The sequence below is a fragment of the Bidens hawaiensis genome, unplaced genomic scaffold, assembly GCF_021521415.1.
Source record: "Bidens hawaiensis isolate Kalapana, Puna unplaced genomic scaffold, B.hawaiensis_p1.1 tig00031258_1, whole genome shotgun sequence".
In the NCBI taxonomy this organism is placed as follows: Eukaryota; Viridiplantae; Streptophyta; class Magnoliopsida; order Asterales; family Asteraceae; genus Bidens; species Bidens hawaiensis.
The window spans coordinates 12,553-32,891 of NW_027495271.1; the positions used below are offsets into that span (position 1 = coordinate 12,553).

The 20,339-nt window shown below is 40.8% G+C and overlaps 1 protein-coding gene and 1 long non-coding RNA gene across 2 annotated transcripts; one reads left to right on the plus strand and one right to left on the minus strand.

The window, feature by feature from the left end:
• The first annotated feature begins 2,925 nt into the window (after positions 1 to 2,925).
• Positions 2,926 to 4,017, plus strand: LOC143581930 (uncharacterized). The gene is made up of 3 exons (XR_013143903.1): positions 2,926 to 3,166; positions 3,255 to 3,336; positions 3,775 to 4,017. It is a non-coding gene; the product is annotated as an uncharacterized LOC143581930 (long non-coding RNA).
• A 5,655-nt stretch (positions 4,018 to 9,672) lies between these two features.
• On the minus strand, positions 9,673 to 18,190 carry LOC143581926 (23.6 kDa heat shock protein, mitochondrial-like). The gene is made up of 3 exons (XM_077064609.1): positions 18,158 to 18,190; positions 11,121 to 11,304; positions 9,673 to 10,251 (listed from the first exon to the last, which is right to left on the minus strand). The coding sequence occupies exons 1-3, from the start codon at positions 18,188 to 18,190 to the stop codon at positions 9,830 to 9,832; spliced, it is 639 nt and encodes a 212-aa protein (XP_076920724.1). The 3' UTR covers positions 9,673 to 9,829.
• Between the last annotated feature and the right edge of the window lie 2,149 nt (positions 18,191 to 20,339).

Genomic DNA, 20,339 nt, shown 5'->3' on the forward strand with positions numbered 1-20,339 from the left:
CCATTCCAACTTAAAAAAAAGTATTTTTTAAAGAAGTCCGTTTTTAATAAAATTTACGTCAAATGTTCATAAATTTTTTAAAAAATATCGTGTATTCAATTATTTTTTTTTGGGTTCGAATATTAAAAGTTAATTGAATTATTAAGTTATTGGGGGTTAGTTTGGATTGCAATCTGGTATTGTACCACCGACGGCCAGAGCGTCAATCTAGATTGCTTTATTGCCTTTTTTTTTTAACTTTGGACCCACTAATTTTATTATGAGATTGTCAATGAGAGTAGCCTTAGACTTATAAGGTCCTATAAACCATCAGATCTTATAAGGTCCTAAGCCATAATCTATCTATAATAATATATATATAAACGAAAATATAAAAATCATACGTGTCGCGATGTGGTTGCTTCCTCTTTTTTTGGAGTCACTAGATTTGCTTGATTTTTAAATGGAGGATTTTCATGCATTTAACCCGAATTCACGGGTATGGGTCATACAAACCCAGATATTCCTTAAACGGGTTATAACATCTCATTAAATTAAAAATTATTCTCACCAAATTATTGATGTGAAAATCCTATAAATTAGGATATAATAAAAAAAATATTATATGATTTTTTTCAAATATTATTTATAATTAAGAAACAAATTTATAATAAAAAAAATAAGTGGGTCTTGGGTCTTACCAAACCCAGATAACTTTTAAACCGGTTTATAACATCTTAGTTATTTGTGAAACTTTTTTATTATCAAACTCTAAGTATATTATCAATTCATAACAATAAATAAACTTAAACCCAAATAGTATATAAATATAAAAAACGAGTAATGTAAAACAGTCCCCGTAATACGGGGGATAAAACTAGATAACTTATAAAAATTAAACTAATTACTTTTTAAAAATATTTGTATCCACTTTTCACTTTCAATATTTTTATTTATTAGTTATGGCCGTTTATTATATTATTATTTTCATTCGTTTGTTCTTATCCTGAGCAAAATATGTGTACCTAAATTTGTTAATTGGAAATGAGAGATAAATAAACAAAAACGATTAGATCTATCACAACATTATTAAAATATTTTATATGAATAAGTGTAACTGATTGTCTAAATTATTATTAAGCCACTGGGTATTACTCATTTTTGTAAATGAACGTAAAATAGGTTGACCCGAACACGATACGGAAGTATATAGGTTGACACTACACGATATGAAAAAATATATGGGTTGGGTTAAGGTTGAAGAATCTTAACCCGCCAACCCAAAACTTATAAATCTACCAACCCGACATGATTGACACTCCTAGACTTCACGTCCCATGTGAGCCGACAACGTGTAGTCTCACAAATTTCATCATTTAATACTTTGTTGAAAAATAAAAATCGTTTGTGATTTTTAAAAAGAAAAAAATAATTATCAACGCGGCTACGATCTGTCACTATTTAGTCATTTTACAAAATTTTGTAAGATTCAGTCATCAGAAAATGGCTTTATTTGTTGATCCAATTGTCGGGTTTACATGACCTTTTTTAATGATTCAAATGAAACAAAACAAACATATTAAATCATGAAAAAAATGAAAAATACGTTGATATCTAAAGTATTTTTTTATCATCAAGTTCTTTTATTTTAAATTTTAAATTTATTAATACTTTTTCTTGAAGGCTTTTTAAAAGTTTAGAGTATTTCTTATAAACTGATCATTATTGTAGATTTTTTTTACTAATTTTTATCACTTTTATGTAGAATGGAGTACTCTATTTTTATTTGTATTAATTCGATTTTGTTAAATGGTTTGAATTTGTATAGCTTTGCTTAAATGTATTATTCCATGAACGAATATTCGTTGTAAGCTACTACCTCAAATTTAAAAAAAATGATAAATAAATAATTTTATAAATATAGTTATTGCTAAAACATATTAATTAAGACACAAAGTCGCCTTTTTAAGAACCTAATCACTAGAAAAATTAAAAAGAAAAGATTTGTTAAAATAGTAAAACTTATATATATTTCAAGGTTGGTTTAATACCTCAGTTATTGGGCTTATAGCATGAAAGCAAGCAAGCAACATGCTAGTCTTGTATCCTGTTTCAGTGTTTTGCCATCATAATGGCAATATGGCCCATAAGATAGCAGCTTAGTGATGGGCCCAAATTGCATCACCTAACTAGAGGTGTAAAAAAACCGGTTTGGGCCCGTCAATCTGATTTATAACTCAACCCACTTCACCGAAAACAAACGGTTTGTCTCATACCAGTAGAAAGAGGTGTACAAAACCAGTTATTTTATTAAACCGAATAGGTTTGGTCAAAACTGGTTTGAGTTTAGATACCGGTTTAGGAGCATGAAAGGTCGAACTGGTCCAAATTAGTTATGTTTAAAACCGTTTTTTCTCAAGTCGGTCAGGTTTTAAAGCCGGTTTGGTAGTTCAGAAGAGGAACCAGTGATAGAACCGGCAGTCGGTTTGAGACTCGGTTTGGTTGAAACTGGTTCGGGTCGGTTTGCAATGAACCGGTTCCAAACCGATTTTTTTTCATCCCTATCTGTAGACACAACCCAACCCGCCAGTTTGTAAATCGGTTCGTAGTTTCATTCCCTGAAACCGGATTTGGATTTGGTTTTTTGTCCCAAACCGGTTACAACCCGATCCAAACCAATCGGATAGGGCTAAACTTATCTACGTACCTTTTTATTTTCTCGAACCTTTGACCAACCCGAACTGGTTTATAACTGATTTGTGCATATCTATCTACACCTAACGTCCTAAGTCCTACTCATTAAAATAGAAAGGTAGATAGATAATGGTGCAATTAACAATAAGATGCAAAACTGTTTAATATTAGATCATCCATTACCCACTATACCACCAACAGCATGCTTGGTATCAATAATATTATTATAGTGTATAATCAGGAATCATATTGCTGGCTTTTTCATAATTGGATTACATTTTTTATTAAGTTTATTATATTAATTGATGGTTTAAGTGTAACAAATGTTTATATGTATTTGTAATCAAGTAACATATTAGAGTCTTATGTAGCACACCACCACACCATAAGGATCCCGAAACCATAAAATTTTCGACTTGAGGCTACTCGGGCGGTCATGGAGAAAGTAAGCAATCAGGCTCTCCTATATGTAGCACGTCTATCAGTTCCGACTGTGAGTACTCGACTCGCCCACCCTTAAGTTGTTGGTTTTTTCTGATTTGGTTCGTTAGAATTTATTCGTTTTTGTTGATTGTGATTAGTCTCAGGTAGTTGTGATTAACGCGAACTTGGGATGTGCGTGCTGTCGAGAAAGATTTCATAAAATTATGACTAGAATAAGAGGTCAGAAACTTGAAATTCTTTTTGTTATTACAAGGTACTTTGTAAGTTGCAACGCATGTCGTGTTCATGTGTAGGACAGATACAAACATGATAAGAGGTTGACACGAACACTACCCATTTAACATGTTAGAAAAAGTGTCAGTGGAATATATTTGCATGTTAATACTCTATAAATACAAACTTACAACAAAAGAGACAGATGTTTATATAAAAGATTACGTTTAAGCTACAAACATAAATTTCTATATTTTCTTTTGAAAATTGAAATAAAATAAGGGGCAAACCCGATACATGGGTCGGGGGGCTGTTTCCACAACTCGAACCCAAATATGACAGAAACCTTACCGATGGTAGGGACTTGAGAGGGTGGGATAGGGGCAAACAGAACACCCGAGTAAGAACAAGTGTTGTCATCCTACTTTTATTCTTAAATTGCAGGGCTGAAAGAGTACACAGTGGATGTAAGAAATAACAAAGTGATCATGAGAGGGAAAATGGAAGTTTACGAGAATTTGAAGATCAAATTGGTGAAAACTCGGTCGTTAAGGCGATTCTTGATCGGTTGGATTACCAAAGGTTTTGTTCGGTTTCGGTTTTGAATGCTATTGTATGTATTTGATATATAGTTTGAAACCCAAGTTGTAGATATTACTCAGTTTCTGTTGTAAAAGAAATTGGTTGGCAGTTAAATTCAAATTTGATGCAATCAACACTATGTATTCATACGACCTGTTAACAATTTGCACCTTTCTGTCCTGTCTTAGGAGAAACCGACCCGGACCAACAGGTGAATACCAGTTTCCGGCTCAGACCAATAATAATAGCTGTATTCGCTTACCGGCTGGTTCAGTCCAAACCCTAAGAATACGCTGAACCAGCCCCTAAGAATACGGGAACGAACCCATAAATTCAAATATTGGATATTTTAGTGGAAACAAAATCGACGTTGCAGATATTCATTAGAAACCTGTTAGGACCGTGTTATGGGCGCCTTAAATTGTCACTTAAGTCTTCCACGCCACATCCAAAATGGAATTGAGCTCTTTTAGCGCCACCAGAGTAATGACGCCAAAGCCCCTTCATAGTAAGGGCGCTAAAATCCCTTTCTAGCCAGCAACCCAGTCAAGCGAACCCATGTGAATATTGAAGTTATTGGGCCGGTTCCAACACTTGGGCCGTTGGAGAAATTGGGCTAAACAATTATTGTTGAGTTAATGGAATAATAATACAAGAGTCGGTGGAGAGCAGTAGCATTCGAATATGTTTCTATATTATTTTTTGTTTTCTTTTTCTTCAGGGTTAAGTTTCTTTTCTTGTTAGTCAAGTAGTTGTCCTATATAAGGAGGTCTCGTTTTTATTGTTTTCATTGTAATTGTGAGTCAATTATAATAAAGAAAAGAGTCGAGGGTTGTCTCCCTAAATCGGTGTGTCCGTGTTCGATTCGATTGTTCGGTTCACTTGTGTTTAATTTAACAAGTGGTATCAGAGCCAAACCTGTTGAAGACCGAGTTCCAGGTAGTTGGAGGTGTCAAGAAGCTTAATGACACAAATTACAACATCTGGTCAACATGCATGAGTTCATATCTTCTGGGGCAAGACCTATGGGACGTGGTCGGTGGAGAAAGCACCAGGGAACCAAGGATCGACACCAACGGGGCAATACACAAGTGGAGAGTAAAAGTTGGAAAGGCGTTGTTCATAATAAAGACAACGATTGAAGAGAACTTGCTCGAACACATACGAGATTTAGCAACACCGAAAGAGGATTGGGATGCGCTTCAGGTTCTTTTCTCTAAAAAGAATGACACCAAACTTCAGATCCTTGAAAACGAGTTGTTGTCAATAACTCAGAAAGACCTCACCGTGTCTCAATACTTTCAGAAGGTAAAAACCTTGTGTAGGGAAATCAGCGATCTAGATCCTCAGGCTCCGATCGGTGAGGTGCGTATGAAACGTATCATCATACACGGTCTTAAACCGGAGTTCCGGAGTTTTATCGCAGCCATTCAAGGATGGCCAACACAACCAACGATGGCGGAGTTTGAGAATCTACTTGTTAGTCAAGAAACTCTCGCTAAACAGATGCCGGGTGCATCGAGTTCAACCTCGGTAAAGAACGAGTCGGATGCCTTGTATACGGAAAAAGAGAAAGGAAAGAATCGATGGCAATCCAATTATAATAGAAGAGGGTCAGCAGATCGATCAAAAAGAATGGACCAACAAAGAAACCACTGAGGCTATGAAAAAGTCCATCGCCATGGCTATGAAAAAGAACAGTATCGTGGCTTTGAAAGAGACAAGAGAACCGATACCAATGCTCGTGGACCGGGAAAACAACAAGACAAACGACCAAATTACAAGTGCTACAACTGTGGTCTTCGTGGCCATGTGGCTAAGTATTGTCGTTCAGAGACGGAAGAAGGCAATGCAACAACTACTAAACCAACGTGGGATGCTGAGGCGTATGTCGCCCAAACTGAGCCAATGCATGCCTTAACAGCAACAATCGAACAATCAGGTAATAAGTTTAATGATTGGATAGTCGATTCGGGCTGCTCTAACCATATGACCGGTGAAAAGAAACGATTTAAGGACCCCGTAAAATATAACGGTAATCAGGTCGTGGTGATTGCCGATAATTCACGTCATAACATTGAACACGTTGGCAGTGTTAACTTTCTTCCTGAAAACAACAATGAAGAACTGGTCCTTGAGAATGTTTATCACGTCCCGGGAATGAAAAAGAATCTGTTGTCCGTTCCTCAAATCACCGACACAGGCCGCTATGTGTTATTCGGGCCAAAAGAAGTAATGATTTTCGATAAGTTCGAAACTAAGTCGATACCGGTGGTTCAAGGAAAGAAGACTGATTCTATCTATGTCTTGACAGCCGGAACCGCGTGTCGAAAAGGTGAAAACTAATCAAACCGCAGAACTATGGCATCAAAGATTGAGCCATGTTGGATATGATAAGTTAGATTTGATTGTCAAGAAGAAGATGATAACCGGACTACCCGAGATCAACGTCCGAACAGATGTCGTATGTAGTGGCTGCCAATATGGCAAAGCTCATGAATTACCATATGAAAGTTCAAGTCATCGCGCATCTAGACCCCTCGAGCTTGTTCACACCGATGTGTGTGGTCCGATGAAACAACCTTCAGTTAGAGGTATGCGGTATTTAATAACTTTTATAGATGATTTCTCAAAATATTTGTGGGTGAGTTTTTTGAAAGAGAAATCAGAGGCATTTGAAAAGTTCAAAGAGTTTAGGCTAGAAGCGGAACGGGAAACCAAACATAGCATCGAATGTTTAAGGTCCGATAATGGGGGCGAGTACACGTCCAAAGAATTCTCCGATTATTTAAAAGAACACAGGATAAGGCGCCAACTCACATGTTCCAATACTCCTCAACAAAACGGGGTATCCGAACGAAAGAATAGGCATCTAACCGAGCTATGTGGGAGTATGGTACATGGTAAAAACGTCCCAGAGAGATTCTGGGCAGAAGCTATGAAGACCGCCACATATGTAAGCAATCGCTTACCGCAACAAGGGATGGATTATGTGTCTCCGTTTGAGCGTTTGTTCAGGATGAAACCAAATGCGAGTCACTTTCGTGTGTTCGGATGTGTTTGTTACGTGTTCATCCCCGGACACCAAAGACACAAATTAGAAAAGAAGGCCGTAAGGTGTATCTTCGTGGGCTATGATAATGAAAAGAAAGGTTGGCGATGTTGCGAGCCGACTACCGGGAAGTGTTACGTCTCAAGAAACGTAATATTTGATGAAAATTCATCATGGTGGTCTTTAAACCGTGAGGTATTACCCGACACACAAGAACTAAAGAGAGAACTCGGTGAATATGTGCCACTCGGTCTAGACGGAGTTGAAGGAGTGTTTGAAAATCAGGAAGAAGCTACAGAGAACCCTGGTACAACAACACCAGCAAGAAACCCGTGGCAAACCGGCTCGTCGAGAGCCCAACAGTCTACTCAAAGAAATCAACCTGAAAGCGAGGTTGAGGAACAAGCAGTTAGGAGGTCAGAAAGGCCGAGAAAGCCAAATCCGAAATATGCTAACGTCGCCACCCTTGAAAATCTAGAATTTGAACCGGAAACAGTTAAAGAAGCCATGAAGTGTCCGAAGTGGAAGGTGGCAATGGAAGATGAGTTAAAAGCACTAGATAATAATCAGACCTGGGATTTGGTCCCAAAACCGATTGATGTGCAGCCTATTTCATGCAAATGGGTATTTAAAATAAAGCGAAAACCGGATGGATCAATTGAGCGATTCAAAGCACGATTAGTTGCGAGAGGTTTTTCGCAACAATACGGGATTGATTACGATGATACGTTTAGTCCCGTAGCAAAGCTTACCTCTATTCGAGTAATATTAGCTATAGCCGCGAGTAAACAATGGGATTTGTGGCAAATGGACGTTAGCAACGCGTTTCTTTACGGTGACTTAGATAGGGTCATCTACATGGATCAACCGGATGGCTTTGTTAATAAAGAAACTCCAAAGTACGTTTGCAAATTAAAAAAGGCGCTTTACGGGTTGAAACAATCACCAAGGGCGTGGTTTGGAAAAATTGGAGAGTTTTTAGAACTAAATGATTTTCTTTCTACCAATGCCGACAAGAGCTTGTTTGTTCGCAAAGAAGGAGATAAAACGGCGATCGTACTCGTATATGTAGATGATCTAATTATAACTGGTGACTTAACCGATGTGATAAATCAATTGAAAGAAAACTTGTCCACACGATTTTTCATGAAGGACCTGGGAAGGTTGAAACATTTTTTAGGGATGGAACTGAAGTATGAGCATGATGGGGTCTTGCTACATCAAAGGAAGTATGTCGTGGATTTGTTAGTCAAATTTGGCATGGAAAGTTGCAAACCAACAACAACTCCTATGGAACCGAGTTTAGTTTTACGGGCGGATGAAGGTAAAGAATTGGAAGATGTCACGATGTACCGATGGATAGTAGGGAGTCTTATTTATCTTACCCTCACAAGACCAGATATTGCGTATGTCGTAGGCTTGTTGAGCAGGTTTGTACAAGCTCCAAGAAAACCACATCTCGATGCGGTAAGGATGGTGTTACGGTACATAAAATCAACTCCTAGCTATGGAGTTAAGTTCAAGAGGGAGGCAAAGATAGAGCTAGTTGGTTATTGTGATGCTGACTACGCTCGTGACATAACCACCCGGCGTTCTACAACCGGTTATGTTTTTATGATTGGGTCGAGTGCGGTTGCTTGGTGTAGCAAAAGGCAACCCACGGTATCGCTTTCGACAACTGAAGCCGAATACCGTGCCGCGACAATGGCAGCGCAAGAATGTGTTTGGCTGTTGCAATTGTTAAAAGAGTTGAATCAACAAGAGAGTGGTAAGGTGACCATGTTTGGAGATAATATATCTTCAACATCATTAGCCGAGAACCCGGTGTTCCATGCCCGTACTAAACACATAGAAGTACATTACCATTTCATACGTGAGAAAGTGTTAAGAGGTGAAATTGATTTCTAAGTATATCAATACTTTGGAACAAGTTGCAGACATGTTTACAAAGAGTTTGCCAAGAGCCAAGATGGTGAAGTTCTGTGAAGCATTGGGTATGAAGGAAGCAAGTGTTGAGAGGGAGTATTGAAGTTATTGGGCCGGTTCCAACACTTGGGCCATTGGAGAAATTGTGCTAAACAATTATTGTTGAGTTAATGGAATAATAATACAAGTCGGTGGAGAGCAGTAGCATTCGAATATGTTTCTATATTATTTTTTGTTTTCTTTTTCTTCAAGGTTAAGTTTCTTTGCTTGTTAGTCAAGTAGTTGTCCTATATAAGGAGGTCTCGTTTTTATTGTTTTTATTGTTTTCATTGTAATTGTGAGTCAATTATAATAAAGAAAAGAGTCGAGGGTTGTCTCCCCAAATCGGCGTGTCTGAAAAATCGGCGTGTCCGTGTTCAATTCGATTGCTCGGTTCACTTGTGTTTAATTTAACAGTTAAGGGTGAAGGCGTTGCATGCCCATCTCCATAACACTCAGGCTTAATAATAAGTGTCTTATCATGAAATCTTTGAATTAGAAACTAACTCGGTCTTATCGTCCATCTCCATAACCCTCAGTCTTATCAAGAAATCTATGACTTAGAAACTAACAACTAACGGACGAGGTTCATATTAAGCAAGCATCTTTTACCGTACACAATCGGTACCTAGCATCATTGTCTTAAGGATGAGCATCTTTTACCTTTTGTTATTGGTAACTGTACCACTATCCGAAACATTTCATTTAAAACATTAACAAAAGTGACAAGTCTTTATCAAGGCAAAAGTGATATTACACTATTATTTTTATTTTTATAGTAAAACTGACAAAACCATTTATTTTGGTACTGGTAATGTCAACTGCATAAACATAAACTTGTAAACAAACAAATGTCAAAACCCTAACCAAAACATCCACACTGATCACAATATCTCATACTCACTTCACTTCAACTTCCCACACATTCTTCCTTTCCTCTGCCTTCACCTTAGGAACCATAAGCCTCAACACACCATTCTTCATCTCAGCTTTGATCTCATCCAGCTTATGCGCGTCCACCGGCAGATCAATTCTGCTAGAATATCTACGCAGTGGTTCGGCTTCATCCTCAGACTCCTCTGCCTCTGCTTTGATGATCAAAGTGTTCTGCTCCACGGATATCTTCACATTCTCTTTGTCCAAACCCGGCATATCGAATCGCAGACTCAGACTGTCGTCGGTCTCCTTGGCGTCCCATCCTCTCCTTGCTCCTAATCTTAATCCTCCTTGAGGTGCTGTCATGAATGGATTCTCCATGAATCGGTCCATCATGTTGAAGATCTGACTCAGGCTTCGGGTTGGAGAAATTGGATCAAACACGTCTGTGTATTAAGTCAAAACAAAACTAATCAGCAGCATGATCTAATAATCATACGAAATTATATCATTTTTAGCATATGTTAATTGTCGAATTAGAGATGCAAATGAGCCGAGCTGCTTGAGATCGGGTTAGTAAAAAAACTTGAAATGAGCTGAGCCTATAAAGCACAAGCTTCAAATAAAGTTGTTTAGTTATCACAAATAAAGCCTTTTTAGTTATCAAGGCAGAGTCTAGAAAAAAGGTTTTTTTAGCTATCAAGCCCGAGCTCGAGTTATGTATGGTAGTATCGTTTAGGCTCGTTGAGATTTATCGAGGCCAGTCCTCAAACAAAGCTCATTTAGTTATTAGTTATTGAACATGAGCCTCAAATGGCTCTTGTACCCTGAGCTTGTTCATTGTACGAGAAGATTGTTTATGCTCATTGAGCCCAAGTCGAATAAAGCTCAATTCAATTATTGAGACCGAGCTTGAACCTTAACAAGCTAGTTGGTGTATTTTTAAGTTTTAACTCATTCAGACCTCTATTTACTACTTTCACTGTGCACCACCAAGCTCGACGGCTCGAGTCTAGCTTGGGCTCATTTAAGGTACCGCACACTAGCTCGACCCGTGCCTAGACTCATTTAACGTTTTTCTTTTTATCAAAAAAAAAAATTTGAAATGTATATTAATTAATAACTAATCAATATCCTTCTCGAGCGAGCTCTAGCTTAGACCATCCGTACTCGGAACGTTTGAGTACACATGGTCTTAGGCTGTTTTAAGATTTTATTTTCAAAATAACTAAAATATAAGCAAATTAATTACGAAAAAAAGCTCGAAACGACGTGAGCTAGAGCTCAAGCCTAGTATTAAAAGCTATTCACTCACCTGAGAAGAAATCGTTATCACGGCGGCGAGAAACGGAGGAATCCTGACGACGGTTGTCATCAACGGTTCGATTAAAATCATCATAAGCAGAGACCTGAGCGGAGTTAGTATTGAAGGTCCGGTGAACGGACGGTGCAGCAGCAGAGACGGACCGGATAGGAACAGACCGCTTATTGAAGAAACACTAAATGAACCCTGGGCAGATTATAGATAATCTGGGGGTTAAGTAATGTTTCCCACGAGGATGAGGTCTAGCAGAGAAGGTTGTTCTTCAGGGGACCTGCAAAACAGACACCGTAAGCTCGTCACTGAGAAGGGGGGGTCCTCCTTGTGACTACCCTCCGGCGTGAGAATCAGACTAGATTGCTCTGAATATAAGTGTATATTAAGAGATTGCTAGATAAGATTGAGATATCAGATGATCCTTACCATTCCAAGGTGTTGGAGTATTTATAGCCGAAGGTAGGTTTCCTAGAAGGTACAGCCGGCTGAATAGTATTCCTGTTCCACCAACAGTGGACTACGCACAGGCCATGCTGGTTGGTGAATAGGCTACGGCCAACAGTAAAGGTCGGCTGTACACTGTTCCTTTACTGCCGGCTACGCACTGTTCAACCAACTGTAGGCTGCGCACGTTCCATCGTAAGGGTTGGTGAGTAGGCAGCGGCTAATAGTGACAAACAGTACTAGAGGGTGCTCCTCCTCGTATTGTTGTCGGTGAGCTGTCACCCTGTGATTGGTTCATGGGCAGTTCTGGTCAAATTGTCTGTTCCGCCCATACCTTATTAGGTATAGTACGACAGATCTTCCAGAAGCATACGGACTGGCTCATTTAGGCGGGAGTATTCCTGCCTTGCTCATTCCTTCATGTGACTAATGAAGTAGGTAATGCCTTGTGCGTGTAGCCTTGCTGTTAGTGCGGGTAGCCTTCCCTGATGGCTTGTATCCGCAGCTGCGGGAACAGGCGGGGTACTTCACCATTGGGAGGCTTTCCCTGCGGGTACAGCTGGCGTACTGCGCGTAAGGTTCTCTGAGCATGGTGGGTCCTGCTGGAGCAGTTGGTCGTTGCGCAGACGTCCCTGTTCAAGGTGAGTCTTGCGAGTCCAACTGGGCTCTGCTGGGACCTACCTCTTCACTTATTGAAGAGGTTGACTGCAGATGATGTGACAAGTAGTGAAGTAGCCATCCGCAGATTTGTTTTCACTTCGCTTGACGTGTATGACTTTGCAGTCGTTGAAATCGCGCATAAGGGATTTTGCTTGTGCGAGGTACAGGGCCATTGTGTCGTTCACGGCCGTGTACGTCCCGTTGATTTGATTGGCTACTAACATGGAATCCACGTGGGCTTCCAAGTTTTTCACTCCCATCTTACGCGCAATTCTCAGCCCAGCCAAGAATGCCTCATACTCGGCTTCGTTATTCGTACTTGGAAAATCCAGTCGAATAGCGTAAGTGTATTCTTGGCCTGCTGGGTTGGTTAGTTTCAGCCCTGCGCCTGAACCCTCGTTACTGGCTGCTCCATCAGTGTAGAGTCGCCAGACATCATTGATGTCTTGTGCTGGAGAGGGTTGAGCCTCTTCCTGGCACTCTTTTTCCCGCGATGCAGGCACTTCTGCAATAAAGTCGGCCAGAACCTGGCCTTTTATGGCTGGTCTTGGCTTATACTTTATCGCGTATTCCCCCAACTCAATTGCCCATTTGGCTAGGCGTCCCGATAACTCGGGTTTGCCTAGAACGTTTGCAAGTTTGAAGTTAGAGAGAATGGTGATTGGGTGACCCTGGAAATATCGTCTTAACCTGCGTGAAGCGTGTATAAGTGCTAAGACTAATTTTTCGAGGGTAGAGTACCGGGTTTCTACGTCTGTTAGGATACGGCTGACATAATAGATTGGCATCTGGATGCCTTTTCGTTCTACTAGCAGGACTGCCCCGGTTGCTCTATCAGTTGCGGAAAGGTATAGGATTAACTCCTCTCCCGCTTTTGGTGCTGTCAGCGTTGGGAGTTCGATCAAGCGTGACCGAATCTCCTGAAAAGCTGCTTCCGCTTCTGGTGTCCAGCGGAAGTGCGTTTTCTTTAAACAGTTTCTCAATGTTGACACGAAGGGAAACGACTTATCCGCGTGGTTTGCCAAAAAGCGATTAAGTGCCACTAGTCGTCCATTCAGTGTCTGAGCCTGTTTGATGGTAGTAGGTGATTCCATTTTGATAATGGCTTCGACCTTCTCAGGGTTCGCTCTGAAGCCATCTTTAGTGACGATGACCCCCAAGAACTTCCCTTCTTCCATTCCAAAGGCACACTTGCTCGGGTTGAGCTTCATGTTTATCTTCCTGAGCGTGTCGAAAGTCTCTTCGATGTCTTTCAACATCGCTTCTGGGTCAGGGCTTTTGATGACCAAGTCATCCATGTAGACTTCCAAGTTCCTCCCAATTTGGGCATGAAACTGGTTGTCCATCAGGCGTTGGTATGTGGACCCGGCATTCTTAAGTCCGAATGGCATCATTTGGTAACAAAATGTGCCATCGGGCGTCCGAAAAGCGGTTTTGTCCTGATCATCAACGGCCATGTGTATTTGGTGGTACCCCTTATACGCGTCCAGGAAGCATTTAAGGCGGAACGGTGCCAACGAATCCACCTTAAGATCAATTTCGGGTAACGGATAACAATCTTTGGGGCATGCTTTGTTCAAGTCCTTGAAATCTATGCACATGCGCCATTGTTTGTTATTCTTCGGTACCATAACGGGATTTGCAACCCAAGTTTGATATCTACTAACGCGTACGATGCCTGCGTCAAGGAGTTCCTTGACTTGGGTTCTACACGCGTTAGTTTGTTCTGGCCCCATTACTCTGCGCTTTTGTACGATCGGCGTAATAGCCGGATCGCATTTGAGCTTATGCTCTGCCTTACTTCGGGGTACACCAGTCATGTCAGCTGGTGTCCACGCGAAGATGTCAGCGTGTTTTTGTAATAAGCGCTTGAGTAAGGTGCGTGTGGGATCAACAATTGTTGGGCTAATGGTGACGGCCTGGTCAGGGTACTTGCCGTTGAAGGCCCATCTTTCTGGTTCGGTGATGGTTGGTTTAGCCATCTTTGGTTTGGGTTTAGATGAGACAGATGCGATGCATACCTGGGGAATGCCGGTGATCATCGCTACACCCTCAGCTGTTGGCCATCCCATCATGCCGTGGACTGAGGATACCACGGCGTTGAATCTTGCCATCCCGTCTCTCCCGAATAGAATGTCGTACGTGTGGTGTGGCTTCCTCATCACGACAAAGTCCACATCTTCTGTGCGGGAGTGTTTCCCATCCGTAAGAGTGACGGGGAAAGATAGGATACCCAGGGGGTGTTTGTGCTGCCATCAAACCCTTCCATCGAGGCGCAGATCGTTTCCAGGCGTTCCTTGTCTTCGTCATCTAGCTTGTCGAAGAACTGCCTGTACATCACCGTTGATGAGGCGCCGTTGTCAGCAAGAGTGCGAGAAGTGATGTAATGCCCCAGCTGGCTTTTGATGACGATAGGGCCTTCTTTGCTGGGTCCTCCTGGCACTCGCGGGAAGCGCACCTCAGCTTCCTTCCACGCACATGGTTCTGTCGTTCGCCTTTTTCTTACTCTGATCTTACCATGAACCATGTTGATGCTGATGTCAACGGGCTTTCGTCCGTTGCCTCGGTACCGGTTGTCGTTCCTTCCTCCCTTCTTGATTGATGCCACCAGGTGTGCCAGTCTTCCATCCTTGACGAATGCTTCAATAATATCCTTCAAGGATGTACACCCTTCCGTACTATGACCTTTTGTCCAGTGGAAGTCACAGGATTTACTCTGATCCGCATTAGGTCGCTGCCGGATCATTGGAGCTTTTGGCCATGGTAGCTTTTCAGTGGCAAATATGTCCGTGACGCTTTTGGTAAGTGGCGTCCACCGGTGCTTTTGGCTTGAAGGGTGTGTGTGATTTCTTCCGCCAACAAGAGGGTGAGAGCTGGATGAGGTGTCAAAGTTTACCCTTGACTGCCAGATACCTAGCTTCCTCTTTTTGTTCTGCCGGGCGATCCGAACATTGTTCTCTCTTGTCCTCTGCGTGTAGAGGTGTGTACTTTGGGGAAGATCCCTTCCCAGTTGCTTCTCCGTCTCGGCAAAGCGCTTTGCCGCCGTCATGATGGCATCCCATGTTGATGGCATGCCATCCTTACCCGTCAATGTGCGGATAAGCTCTGGGTATTCGGCGCCTTGGATGAAAGCGGCGCGAACAAGATCTTCACTTATGTTGCCGAGACTTAGCTTTTTGGAGTTGAAGCGGGTGATGAAGTCTAGTAAAGATTCATCCTCCTCTCTAAAGCAGTTGAGGATCGTCCACTGTTCTTCAGTATATTTCCTCTGCTGGCTGAAGTGCTGGCTGAACTTATTCTGAAAGTCCGCCCAATCATAAATGTGGTGGACCGGTAAACGGTCGAACCATGCCCTGGCCGCTCCAACCAGAGTCATCTGGAACATATAACACCACGTGGGTTCCGTCCAGTTACTGACGGTTGCCCCCGCAATGAATCTGTTCAAGTGGTCGTCCGGGTCGGATAGACCATCATAAGTGCCAATGTTGGACATTTGTTTGGCACTTCTCGGGGCGATTGCTTCCGCAATGTCCCTTGCGAACTTTGACTTTCCTGCATTTGTAGCAGTTGGTCTAAAGGTTTTGGAGAAGTCACGCGGGTTTCTTTCCGCATTTGTTGGTTTAAAAGCTTCCCCAAAATTCCTTTTTGGTTGGAAGTCCGTTTCCTTACGCTTTCCTTTCGCCTTATGGCGAGGGTTTGCGTCGGTATCGGATTCTTCCCTCTCGTCGTCTGAGTACTCGCACTCACTGTTCATATTGAGATGTTGGAGAGTACTGCCGAATTCGTCAGCCTGTTGAACTGAACGCAAGCGTTCATCCAATTCAGCTTGGAACTCTCTCTGACGTGCTTCGGCCCACGCCTTCACTTGATCTAGTGTTTGGCGAGGGACCCTCGTTCGTTTTTCCAACTGGGCATCAGTGAACCCCAGTGGAATATTTACTGCACTTGCCCCGGCTTGGGTAGCCGGGGTAGTGTTCGTAAGATTTGTATAACCGCCGGTGTTCCCGGTTACTGGGTTGTGGTCACCGGGGTTTCTTGGTCACTTACTGGTCTTGGGACCGGAGTAACGTTAACCATTTCTTCAGAAACTTTGAAAAAACTAAGAATTAGTTCTAGCTTTTGTCCCACGGATGGCGCCAATGAAGAAACATTAAATGAACCCTGGGCAGATTATAGATAATCTGGGGGTTAAGTAATGTTTCCCACGAGGATGAGGTCTAGCAGAGAAGGTTGTTCTTCAGGGGACCTGCAAAACAGACACCGTAAGCTCGTCACTGAGAAGGGGGGGTCCTCCTTGTGACCACCCTCCGGCGTGAGAATCAGACTAGATTGCTCTGAATATAAGTGTATATTAAGAGATTGCTAGATAAGATTGAGATATCAGATGATCCTTACCATTCCAAGGTGTTTGAGTATTTATAGCCGAAGGTAGGTTTCCTAGAAGGTACAGCCGGCTGAATAGTATTCCTGTTCCACCAACAGTGGACTACGCACAGGCCATGCTGGTTGGTGAATAGGCTACGGCCAACAGTAAAGGTCGGCTGTACACTGTTCCTTTACTGCCGGCTACGCACTGTTCAACCAACTGTATGCTGCGCACGTCCCATCGTAAGGGTTGGTGAGTAGGCAGCGGCTAATAGTGACAAACAGTACTAGAGGGTGCTCCTCCTCGTATTGTTGTCGGTGAGCTGTCACCCTGTGATTGGTTCATGGGCAGTTCTGGTCAAATTGCCTGTTCCGCCCATACCTTATTAGGTATAGTACGACAGATCTTCCAGAAGCATACGGACTGGCTCATTTAGGCGGGAGTATTCCTGCCTTGCTCATTCCTTCATGTGACTAATGAAGTAGGTAATGCCTTGTGCGTGTAGCCTTGCTGTTAGTGCGGGTAGCCTTCCCTGATGGCTTGTATCCGCAGCTGCGGGAACAGGCGGGGTACTTCACCATTGGGAGGCTTTCCCTGCGGGTACAGCTGGCGTACTGCGCGTAAGGTTCTCTGAGCATGGTGGGTCCTGCTGGAGCAGTTGGTCGTTGCGCAGACGTCCCAGTTCAAGGTGAGTCTTGCGGGTCCAACTGGGCTCTGCTGGGACCTACCTCTTCACTTATTGAAGAGGTTGACTGCAGATGATGTGACAAGTAGTGAAGTAGCCATCAATTGAACTCAAACTGATAGTAGTGGTTAGACGGTGGTGAGATTTGTTTTGAGTATTGAACACGTCAGCCACTGTGATTGTTATGTTTGTTACGTGGCAATAGCGTTGATTTATACGTGGAGAGAAAGTAAGAGTACGTTCTGGAGAGTGTAGAGATGTGAAGAAGGTTCACGAAGCTCATGTCAAAAAGAACCTTCGGGAAGGTTAACATCTCATCGCCAGTTAATATGGGCTTTTTTTTTCTTTTTTAATTAAGGGGATGTAGTTAAATTTTGATAATCATTTGGGAGATTGGATTATTTTTTAATCGTAAATAGGGTAAAAGTAATTGATAATGACGATTAAGGGTTTGAGTATATGTGGCGAATCATAAACCTTAATAATCTCGTTTAATAGTGACAAATAATACTGAATTTATGTGACTAGGTGCTATTAGCACCTTAGCACCTCATATAGGCATATAAAACTTAATGTCATTTGATATTGGTGAATAAGTTGACATTGGTGAATATTATCCAATAAAATTTATTAATAAATAAACTATTTTGACTCTTAATTCTTAATGTCATTTGTTTTACTACGTATTAGTGTAATTATATATATATATATATATATATATATATATATATATATATATATTATTAAGAAAAGCACAATTTTACACAACTCACGACATCAACTCACGTGTAATGTTTTCCTACTTACGATCACTTCTTATCCATAACATAACAGATAAGTAGCCAAACATCATCACCTTTTTTATATCATCTTTCTCACCTTGACATCACAAACACTTTCTAACTTTGACATCATGATCAGAATCAAAGAGAGCTACCTCACCTCAACACGGCTCACTCAATCAGGTAATATGTAAATTCTTTCACCGTCACAGACTGTCTATCTTCCTTTATGTGGATTCCCTAATAGTTATGTTTAAATTTTATCACTGTACTATGTTATGTTTTTATCAAACGTTCCACTATGTTTCGGTTTGCATGGTTTCTCATATGACATTTAAAATTAAGTGAAACCTTTTAAATTAATTATACATGTTAAAAAAATTAATGTATAGCATACGACTATTGAAAACAACGACTAATAGTTTAGTTAAAAGATAAACTAGCACAAATATACAATACAAATTGCATGTTTCATAGAAAATAAAAAAGGTCACCTTTCATAACAGTTACGTGTTACGTGATAACTAAATGCTTGGTTGGTGAAAAAAAATATTTTTAAAAGTCTTATGGGTGGACACTCATGTCAAATGACTACGTTTTTTTTAAAAGAGTAAAAATAGTTGATTTATTAATAGGTTATATTGGATAATAGTCGGGTAGCTATTATTCGCCGATGTTAAGTGGCGTTAATCTTTATCGCCAACATCAAGCACTAATGCTATCTGGTCACGTGAATTCACTTTTATTCGTCACTATTGAACGAGATTAAGTTCGTTTGATTGAATGTACCTTGATTGATGTACGTGTGTTCTAATTGTAGACAGGGGCGTAGCTTAGTTGGGGCCAGGGGCGGCCCCGGCCCCCTCCGTTTTTTCTCTCGATAGTGTAAAATTATTTTTTTTCGGCCGAAATTTTTTATACATAGTGTAAATTTACCCGTTTTCGACCGAAATTTTGAGCCTGGGGCCCCTCGGTTTTTTGCTCAGTAGTGTAAATATATCCTTTTTTGCCAGAAAAATTTTATATATAGTGTAAATTTACCCGTTTCCGACCGAAATTTTGAGTCCAACCTCGTCCGTTTTATCCGCTCGACAGTGTAAATTTATCATTTATAGCCGAAAATTTCTATACATGTGTAAATTCACCCGTTTCCGACCCAAATTTTGAAGGAGCCCCCTCTAGCCTATGATTTGTTTTTATACATATTGAGTCCGATCCCCTCAACGTGTATTTCCAAGCTTTGTCACTGATTGTAGATGTGTAATTTATTTTAAGTGAGTTGTGACGCCTCAGCCAAATGCAACACACTTACACACCTTGCTGTTGCTTGATTCTTGCAGCTGAAAAACACACTACAAATCTCGAAATAAACCATTTTATATTTAGTTATATTATATGTTTAGGTGTTTATGTAAAGAGTTAATGGTCATTTTCGTTCATATGGTTTGCTACTTTCGCCACTTCAGTCTAAAGTTTGAAATTTTGTCAATTTAGTCCTCATAGTTTTAAATATTAGCCAATTACGTCCCATCCGTCTAACGGCATCCACTTATGCCGTTAGTTAAGGGTATTTTTGTCTTTCTCTTTTTTATTTTGAATTAATGGCCATTTTCGTCCCTGTGGTTTGATATTTTTGCCACATCAGTCCAAAGTTTGAAAATTTGTCAATTTAATTAAGTTTTTTTTTCTCTATAACCCTGGAGAGCATAATTCAAGCTCAAAACATGTCTGCATTTACTCTGTCGACAAAGTAATCATACCCACTTCTCTCGTATTTAGTTTTCAGACGGTTCCTAAACTCTCACCCATGGTGGAATTCAATGGTAATGTGGTCAACGCAATTCCCTGAAACCGAATTATACAGAAAAAACTAAAAATCGTTTCTTTGATGAATGCATAATAGTTAGGGTTTAGAGATTAACATATCGTAACAGAAATCGGTGTCGAAATCAACTATTATGCATTAATCAAAGAAACGATTTTTAGTTTTTTCTGTACAATTCGGTTTCAAGGAACTACCTTGACCACTTTAACATTGAATTCCACCATGGAGGAGAGTTTATCAAATGTCTAGAAACTAAATACGAGGGGGGTATGATTACTATTGTGAACAGAGTAAATGCATACTAGTATTGGAGGTTGTTCGATGGTTTTGGGCTTGAATTATGCTCTTCAGGGCCATAGAAAAAAAAAGATGAATTAAACTGAACAATATATTGAAAAATTTTCAAACTTTGGACTGATGTGGCAAAAATATCAAACCACGGGGACGAAAATGA